The sequence below is a fragment of the Sapajus apella genome, unplaced genomic scaffold (genome assembly GCF_009761245.1).
Source record: "Sapajus apella isolate SASKATOON/1434 unplaced genomic scaffold, GSC_monkey_1.0 scaffold1211, whole genome shotgun sequence".
NCBI classification, from domain to species: Eukaryota; Metazoa; Chordata; class Mammalia; order Primates; family Cebidae; genus Sapajus; species Sapajus apella.
In genome coordinates this window covers 8,206-18,172 of record NW_022438137.1, presented here as the reverse complement: position 1 = coordinate 18,172, position 9,967 = coordinate 8,206, and the positions used below count along the sequence as shown (strand labels likewise).

At 49.8% G+C, this 9,967-nt stretch overlaps 1 protein-coding gene across 1 annotated transcript; it reads right to left on the bottom strand.

The window, feature by feature from the left end:
- Positions 1–2,798: 2,798 nt before the first annotated feature.
- LOC116546673 (homeobox protein prophet of Pit-1) lies at positions 2,799–7,769 on the bottom strand. The gene is made up of 3 exons (XM_032272860.1): positions 7,273–7,769; positions 5,163–5,395; positions 2,799–4,117 (listed from the first exon to the last, which is right to left on the bottom strand). The coding sequence occupies exons 1-3, from the start codon at positions 7,379–7,381 to the stop codon at positions 3,779–3,781; spliced, it is 681 nt and encodes a 226-aa protein (XP_032128751.1). The 5' UTR covers positions 7,382–7,769; the 3' UTR covers positions 2,799–3,778.
- Positions 7,770–9,967: the final 2,198 nt, after the last annotated feature.

Genomic DNA, 9,967 nt, shown 5'->3' with positions numbered 1-9,967 from the left:
ATCAGCCTGGCCAACATGGTGAAACCCCGTCTCTAATAAAATAACAAAAATACAAAAATTACCCGGGTATGGTGGCATGCACCTGTGGTCCCAGCTACTCTAGAGGCTGAGACAAAAGACTTGCCTGAACCTGGGAGGCGGAGGTTGCAGTGAGCCTTGACCTTGCCACTGCACTCAAGCCTGGACAACACAGCAGGATTCCGTCTCAAAAAAATCTTTTTTTTTTTTTTTAAATTCCTGAAGGACATAAGATAAGTCTGGAAGAAACGACAAGACACACCTTGTGTTTGGATAAGAAAATTAGACATTTTAAAGGTATCTATAATTCTTACATTTCAATCATTAAAACACTGTGGTGCTGGAACTGGAAAGGAGAAACTGATTGATGAAAAAGAATGAGGAGTCCTTGGCTGTCCCATATATACATACATCCGAGAACTCAGTATATGAAAAATTATGATTTTATGAATCAATGGGGTGACGTCTGACTATTAAGTAAATGACACTGGAATAACTATTTAGCTGATTGAAGGAAATTCCATGACTATTTTGCTGCACATAGCAAAATAAATTTCAAGTGATTCAAATCATAACATTTTTATCCAAATAATAAAGAAAATAAAATAATAAAGTGGGATAGATGAAACCACTAAAAACAGACTTCCCACCTGGGTTTCCTCATCTGAACCGCACAACACAGAAAATGAACTGAGTGACTAATTTCTAAAGCATCTACCAGTTCTACAAAACAGGTACCATTCTAGATGTTTAAGACAGAAGTTAATTCCTTACATACAATAGGTATAGGGAATTAGTGCTAATTCTCTCAGGAAAACTTCGTTGAGAAAGGCTAAAAGATAAATCGCCAACTGTCAAAAATAGTTGCAACATGTGGCCAGGCTCGGTGCTCATGCCTGTAGTCCCAGCACTTTGGGAGGCCAAGTCCGGTGGATTGCTTGAGCTCAGAAGTTTCAGACCAGCCTGGCCCACATAGCGAAACCCCATCTCTACTAAAAATACAAAATTAGTGGGGCATGATGGCATGCATCTGTAGCCCCAGCTACTAGGGAGATTGAAGCAGGAGAATCGCTTGAACCAAGGAGGCGGAGGTTGCAGTGAGCCAAGATGGTGCCACTGCACTTCAGCCTGGATGACAGAGCGAGACCATTGCCTAAAAAAAAAAAAAAAAAAAAAAAAAAAGGTTGCAACAGGTATGAATAGGAATTCATATCCCTAATCTACAGAGCTCTCAAATGCTAATAGAAAATGACTATATCAATATACAAATACGCAAATAACTCATAAGCAATACAGGAAAGAAAAAATGTAAATTGCCAATAAACATGAACTGTTTTAATTCTCTCTAGAAATTAATGAACATTTTAAAATAAACAACAAGAAGACATCACTCTCAGTTAACAAATTGTCAAAAATGGTACAGGTTAACAAGGACATGCTGAAACAAATACTCAGGTTCTTTTGGTGGAATTCAGACCAGTGTAATCTTTCTAGAAGGCAGTCTGGCCCAAGGACATAATTTGGTATGAGTGCAAAAGTGTAATACAGGGGTTGTGACTCCAGACTTTTAAAAAATATATATTTAAAAACTACACACAACTTGAGTATCCATCAATAAAGGCTTGTTTAAAGATTCTTCTATTGGCCAGGCGTGGTGGCTCACACCTGTACTCTCATCGCTTTGGGAGGCCGAGGCAGGTGGATCACCTGAGGTCAGGAGTTTGAGACCAGCTTGGCCAACACGGTCAAACTCTGTCTCTACTAAAAATACAAAAATTAGGTGAAGCTGGGCTCAGTGGCTCACGCCTGTCATCTCAGAACTTTCAGAGGCCTAGGTGGGCGGATCACCTGGGGTCACTAGTTTCAGATCAGCCTGACCAATATGGTGAAACTCCATATCTAATGTAATTTTTGTAAAAATACAAAAATTAACCGGGCATGGTGGCAGGCTCCCGTAGTCCCAGCTACTTATGAGGCTGAGACAGGAGAACCACTTGAACCAGGAGACAGAGGTTGCAGTGAGCCAAGATTGCACCACTGCACTCTAGCCTGGGTAACAGAACCAGACTTCATCTCAAAAAAACAAACAAACGAAAAAAAAAAAATTAGGTGGGCGTGGTGGTGCACACCTATAATCCCAGCTACTCAGTTGGCTGAGGCAGGAGAGTTGCTTGAACTCAGGAGGTGGAGTTTGCATTGAGCCGAGATCACGCCATTGCAGCTCCTTCAAGCTGCCTCCCAGTCCCTTGTCCCCTACCCCTTGCCCTCCTTCTGCAAAAGGTAATCCTGCTGGGGGTTGGGGAGCCAGGCTGCAGGCACAGGGAAACTTCCTTCCTGGTAAATGGATAGCAGGGATGGGACAGGAGAGAGGAGTTGAAGAGAGGAGAAGGATGCAAGGGGGAGGGAAAAGACCCAAGAATAAAAATCATATCTAGAGACACAAGAAGTAAATATTAAAAATTTAAAAATTGACCAGGCGCAGTGGCTCACGCCTGTAATACCAGCGCTTCATGAGGCCAAGGTGAGTGGATCACCAGAGGTCAGGAGTTCAAGGCCAGCCTAGCCAACATGATGAAACCCTGTCTCTACTAAAATTACAAAAATGAGCCAGGCATGGTGGTGCACACCTATAATCCCAGCTACTTGGGAGGCTGGGGCAGAAGAATTGCTTGAACCCAGGAGGCAGAGATTGCAGTGACCTGAGATCTTGCCACTGCACTCCAGCCTGGGCGACAGAGTGAGACTCCATCTCAAAAATAAAAAGAAAAAATGTTAAAAATATTCTTCTGTGATCTTGCCAATAAGAGAGGTAAGCCTACATATAAATAAGTAAATAAGGAGTAAAATAAATGCATCATAAGCAATATGGTATAAAAATTGTGCCATGAACTAGGCTCCGTGGTGTTTCTTTTGAGAAGGCTCAGACCACGGCATTTCCAGACAAGGCAGGTCCCTTCCTGGGAATGACCCCTTATCAGTCTCAGATGGTTTGGTCTTAGAAATGTTTGCCCTAAATAGAATGGTTTCTTCTCTGTCAGAAACCACATATGTTAAAATATGCCGCTGATTTAAAAAGTTAGTCTGAAGCAGATGCTGAAGACTTCTATGGGCCAAACCAATCAAATCTTATTTACGTATTTTTTATAAGACATTGGAGAGCATTCCTTGATGTTCAGAGATTCCACAGGTTTGTTGGAAGTGGGACAGACTAGAGCTAAGGGAATCGATGTGGACAATAAGTCAGAAAATATAGAGCCAGAAAAAGCCAAGGGTCTGCTGGAATGGAAAGGAGGGGACACTCTCAAGAGATGAATAAACAAAAGTGAGTGAGTGTTTGTGATGGCGGGTGGGCAACGGGGAAGGGATGTATAGGTAGACTCTAAGTCAAAAGCCTTCCTGAAATCAGCCAGAAAGAGCTGGGATGTTCTTCAATCATGATCTCAGTTAATGAAGGCCCAACATCCTAGCCCTTCAGTCATCTCTACTCACCAGCAACTGTCTCCGTCAATATCACCCTTCACCAGGCAGCTCCATGGAGACATCTTTCCCTGCCTCTTCCAGTAGCTCACCTCCCCAGATTTCCTCCATTAATCACTGCAGTGAGAATTCACCATGATCTCCCATTTTTAAAATTCCAATCACTGTGCTGACCCTCACCATACATCTCTTTCACCCATAGAAGAAAAGGAAGCCACCCCGTTTTCTTGTTTTTTCATGAGAGCCACAGGCTGGGGATCACCTTAGCAGTGCTTGTTTGACCTTAGTTCCAGGACTTGGATGGCTCAAGGCTGAGGGGGAGCATGGGAGGGGGTGGGGGACGGGGCGGATAGCCAGCAGGGGTTGGGTTCAAGGTAGGGTACCCGTCTTCAGACTGGTGTGGCAGAGCAAAGGTGCCTCCTGTGGAGGGCTGGGAGGGGAAGTCGTGGCTGTAGGGGTGAGGGAAGCAGGTCACTGGTGGAGGTGGCGTTGTGTAGGAGTAGGGGCCAGCAGGGGACCCTGGCAAGAAGCCGGAGAAGGTGGCAGGAGACAGATGGGCCAGGGGCTGCAGCAGTGAGCGCTCTTGCTTCCGTTGCTTAGCTCTGCGGTTCTGGAACCAGACCTGAAAGGGGAGAGCAAACACATCAGAGCCCACGCCTCAAACAGGTGGTGACAGACGCCCTGCTCCAATGACAAGAGGTGCAGGGACAGGGAGCAGGCCTCTCCAGGATGGCCAGAGGAAGCAAAGCCCTTCCACAAGGCCTGGCTGAGCCCGGTCTGCTGATTCAGGAACCCACAGACTTATCCCCAACCTGCGTCCAAATGTGCCCATTTCTACCATCTGGGCGAGTAAGAAATGTCAGCTTCCAACAAGGAGATGACTATCCTTCCCCAGAGAATGGGAAGTTTCCCCTAGGGTTAGGTTTAGCCATTAAGACTGTGGATAAATCTAATTATTATAGACAAGTTTGGATTTAGGGTAGGGTTTACCCTTACAGCTAACCAACTCTGTGGTTAGGATTGAGGGAGCATCGGGCCGGATGGGTTTCAAGGCTATGGTGAGGGACAAGGTTCCATATGTGTGAACAGTTAGGATTGACTTTCTGTTGGAATCGGCATCATTATTATGGTTCTTTTTTTTCTTTTGAGACGAAGTTTCACTCTTGTCGCCCAGGCTGGAGTGCCGTGGCGTGATCTCGGCTCACTGCAATCTGAGCCTCCTGGGTTCAAGCAATTCTCCTGCCTCAGCCCCCAGAGTAGCTGGGGTTACAGGCACCCGCCACCATGCCCGGCTAATGCTTTTTGTATTTTTAGTAGAGATGGGATTTTGCCATGTTGGCCAGGCTGGTCTCGAACTCCTGGCCTCAGGTGATCCACCCACCTTGGCCCCCCAAAGTGCTGGTATTACAGGCGTGAGCCACGTCACCCAGCCGGAATTGGCATCACTATTAAACATTGGAGGAAGGCGTTGAAATTCAAGTTAGATTAGCTTACAGCTAGGGTTAAACTCAAGGGATATTCTCGATGCAGATGCCCTGACGCTGGTGGTCAGATGAGGCCTGTGTTCTGGTGACCATTTAGCTTAGCGTTATAATGCCTAACGTTCTATGATAGCACCAAAGAAATCTGCATTTCTTCCCCGAGGGAGGAGGCATCCTGAGCATCACCTGGATTCGGGCCTCACTGAGACCAGTGTTCTGGGCGAGACTCTCTCGGGCCCAGATGTCCGGGTACTGGTTCCTCCCAAAGGCTGACTCCAGCTGTTCCAGCTGCACTGCGCTGAAGGTGGTGCGGTGGCGACGCCGGGAGTGCGGGCGGCCCCTCTGTCCTCCTTGCGGCGAGAACCTTGGTCTCCCGACTCTTGCACCGGGGCGCTTCCTGGAGGGTGGAGCACTCGAGTCTGAGGAGGGAGAGAAGGGAGAAGCGGCTTCTGAGGAGGATGCTCCTCGGTGCTGGACCACACGCGCCGGTCCTGGATTCCGCTCAGTGCTTCCTGTGCAGCTCCACTCTTCATTTTCTCTTTCTTTGAGACTGAATCTCACTCTGTCATCCAGGCTTGAGTGCAGTGATGTGATCGCAGCTTATCGCAGCCTCAAACCCCTAGGCTCCAGTGATCCTACTGCCTTAGCCTCCCGAGCAGCTGGGACTACAGGTGTGCACCAACACACCTAAGCAATTAAAACAAATTTTTTAGAATGGGGTCTTGCTCTGTTGCACAGGCTGGTCTCAAACTCCTGGCCTCAAGCAGCCCTCCCATGTCGGCCTCTTAAAGTGCTGGGATGAGAGGCCTGAACCACCACACCCAGCCCTGCCTCGCTTTCATTTGCCTTGCCCCACCAGGCATCTTTTAACTGCCATAGCCTGGTTCCTGCACCCTGCTCGGCCTTGGCCCTGGTTGCCTCTTAGTCCCTGACACCAGGCTGTGCTGTCTACATAGGGCATGCCCTCAGACTCATTCCTGGCCCCAGGGCCTCATGCCCTGTCTACCTGGCAACTCTGTCATCTGCCCACTTCCTATGGCACCTCCAGACACATGCCCCGCCATGTGCATTCACCTGTCTGGACACACACGACCACCTGAGGCTTACTCTGCGGGTCTGCTGCCTGGACCTGCACCCAGCAACCATCCCAGCTGCTCACAGAAGACACCAGTGCCCGTCCCCTGCTGGCGAGGCTTATGTTCAACTTGTACCTTCTTCAGATTGCTGCCATCCTCCTGCACCCCTCACCTGGGAAGATGAGCACCCCCTCTTCCGCCCAGACACACCCTCCCTACTTACTTTTCATCTTCTCCCTACCCCTGCCCTGGCCCAGCCACCAGGCAGCAGGAACCTGAGCTCGTGGGAAAGGCTTGCCTCTCCTCCCTGCAGGCTCCCTAAGCCCGCACACTAATTAGTCTGAGAGCGGCTGGGAGGAGAGAATGGGGAGGGAAAAGGACACACCTGGAGGGCGCACACCAAGAAAAGATGTCTGGAGCTGAGGCACTATCCCCATGGGGACCCAAGGGTGCGGCCCCTCCTAAAGCTCACTGTCCACCATGGGGACACACACACAGAGCCCGCTCTCCCTGGACCCAAAGCCCTGGCCCCTCCAGCTCCCTTCATCAGAGAAGGTAGTGCCCTGGACTAACGCACTCTGAGGTCAGGAGTGAGGGGACAGAGGCAGCTGTCTCACACCCCCACTGGGATGAGAGCTTTTCGGCCGCCCCTCCTGCCAGAGGCTCAGTTCCCCAGTCTATAAAGCCAAGGGGTGCTCTGGTCCCTTACTTTCAAAGGTTCCCACAGTTTTCTCATGCTAGATTCTGGGATTTTTTTTTTTTTTTTTTTTTTTTAGATGGAGTCTCGCTCTGTAGCTCAGGCTGTAGTGCAGTGGTGCGATCTTGGCTCACAGCAACCTCCACCTCCCGGGTCCTGGTTCAAGCAATTCTCCTACCTCAGCCTCCCAAGTAACTGGGATTACAAGCACGAGCCACCATACTCAGCTAATTTTTCAGTTTTTTAATAGAGACAGGGTTTCACAAGCACGAGCCACCATACTCAGCTAATTTTTCAGTTTTTTAATAGAGACAGGGTTTCACCATGTCTGGTCTTGAACTCTTGACCTTGTGATCCGCTCACCTCGACCGCCCAAAGCGCTGGGATTACAGGCGTGAGCCACCGTGCCTGGCCTAGATTCTGTTTCTAATTTCTCCTCCTAACCTTCTTCACGGAGCCTATGCTTTGAGCCTCATACCCGCTGCCTCTTCAGGGACCCATGCACACTGGGACAGTCACTCACCCACCATGGTGGTCAGGGTCCCAGAGGCCGGGTGTCTCTCCAGCAAGAGGCTGCTGCAGACTCGCCCCTTCTTCGGCTTCCCTGGCTGGCTCCTCCTTTCTGCTTCCATGGCTCACCGAGGGGACCAAGTGTCCCTGAATCTCTGACTCGAGATTTCTCTGTTTCCGCAGGTCCTCCCCACACCTGTTCTCTCCCCACTTCTCACTCTGGGTATGCCACTCCCTGCGTCTCTGTCTCTGAATGCGTGTGTATGTGCAGGTAGCTATCTCTGACTTTTTTACTGTCTCTGCTTTTTTTCTAATTATTTCCTAATTCCCCATTCCTTGGCTTGAGTGTCATCTCATTCTCCTGGCTCGGCCTCACTGGTTGCTCTGTTTCTGACTCTACTTTTCTCTGCCTGCCGCTTCTCTCCACCAGGATGCTGCTCTGTTCCGTCAGCTGCCTATTTGCCCATACCACCCCTCAGTCTTGGAGGAGTGACCTCCTCCTCACTCCTGTGGGCCCATCCAATCACCACACGGTCACCAGAGCCCCCTTGCTCAGGGAGGATCACAAGCCGGATGAGGGAAGGTGCTCTGTCGGAGGGTCCAGGGACTGAGGCCAAGGGCTCGTATTCCCAGAGGACCGGATTCTTTTGTCCTGTTAAATCCCCTCCTGGGAGCAGGCAGGGAGAGGAGGAGAGAATGCATTCCTCCTCAGACCCCTCCTCAGAACCCCACTGTGGAGAGAGGAACAAAGAGTTGGGGAAGGGGACCCAGGATCGGGGCCTGCCTGGCATCTCAGCATGGGGTGACACCCAAGGACCTGTTTCCAGGAAATTAAGAAAGGAGAAGTCACAAGTGCATGCCGGCCCCTCTTAGATCCCCTGATAGTTTAGAATGCACCAGCCACCGTCAGGCCAACCTGAACCCACTCCGGAGAATGGACCTCCAGGACACCTCAGATCTCAAATACTCTCTGATTTCCCACCTCAAACACCACCTCCTCATTCACCCAGGACCCCCAGGACACCATGACCTTTCAAGGTCACCCGGACCCTCTGAAAACCCTGACCTAAGGAACACCTGCATTCCAGATGCATCCTGACCCCCACCCCACCTCAGACTTCAGGACTCAGAAAGAGATTGAGATTCCCGTGACACACTACATTCTGATTCTTCAAGGAAATCCTGACACCAGGAATGCCTGAGCAGTCAGGATGGCCCAGTCCCATAGTCCTCTGCCCCTTGAGGTTACTTAGATCCAGGACACCCTGACCATTTAAGAACAGTGTGACAGCCCAGGACCTTAGGATCCCCCAGGACACACTGACACCCAAACACTTCACCTCTACTTCTCAGGCCACACTGACCTGATGAGGACACATGGACCCCCCTGGAACACACGGTGCCCACAGGACAGTCTGATTCCCACAGTCATGCCGTCATACAGGTCCTTTAGAAACATCCTGATGATTCAAGACAGGAAATCATAATCCTTTAGGATCTCAGTGCTTACAGTGTTGTCCATGGATCAGCAGCAATGGGAGCATGTTGGATATGCAGAACCCAGGGCGCCGCCTCCGTCCTACTGAGTCACAGTCTGCACTGCAACAAGATCTCCAGGAGAACCGAGTGTACGTGGATCTTAGTCAGCTGGGGCTGCCTTGACAAAATAGCATAGACTGTGTGGCTGAAACAGTAGCCTTATTGCTCACGGTTCTGGAGGCTGGGAAGTCTAAGATCAAGGGGTCGGCCTATTAGGCTCACCTACGAGGGCTCTCTTCCTGGCTTGCAGGTGGCTGCCTTCTCACTTGCCTTCACATGGTGGAGAAAGATCCAGCTCTGGTTTCTCTTCCTCTGCCTGTAAGGACACTAATCCCATCATGGGGTCTCACCCTCATGAACTCATCTAAACCTAATCACCTCCCCAAATCCGCACCTTCAAATACCATCACATTGGGTGTTAGGACTTCAACATGAATTTTGGAGGGACACAAACGTTCAGTCCATACCAACAGTGAAGCTGAGAAGCACTGCTCTAATACCAATCCTTCTCCTCCTACCCTAGGACACACTACGATCCCCTGGAGCACCCTGAACCCCACGGCAGTCCTAACCTAGCAAGACCCAGTGACATGCAGTCAGCTCAGACTCACAAGAGAAAACTGAATTACAATGCGCCCTACTGCCTGGGAGTATCCATTCTGGCCCTGTCAGGTCCTTGAATCCCAAGAGCACTGAGGATGCATTCGCTCTCTAGGACACACAGACCCTCCCAGGGGCACTGACCTCAGTACCTTATAATCAGCACGATAGCTTGGGCTCACATGGACTCCATGACCCTCTAAGACACCCAGACCACAAGGACATGGTGAGATTTGGGAAATTCTAACCTTTTAAGGAATTCCTGACCTTACAGAATCTAGACAGTCAAGGGCATCTTGCCTTCCTGCCAATTCAGAGCCCCCAGTTTGCTTGAATCTTCCAAAGTGAATACTGACACTGAAAAACCACTCAGTGTGGTTTTTCCCAAGCCAGGAAATACCCTGACCACACTCACCTGACCCACAGGACATGCTGACTAAGTAAAGTTGTATCCTGGCCTATCAAAGCACTCTGACCATCCAACATGCCTTTGACACATGGGATGTCTTAACGCCAGCACTCTCCAACCTTCCAGTGTGCTCTGGACGTCTCAGCCCTAGAGCTGTCAG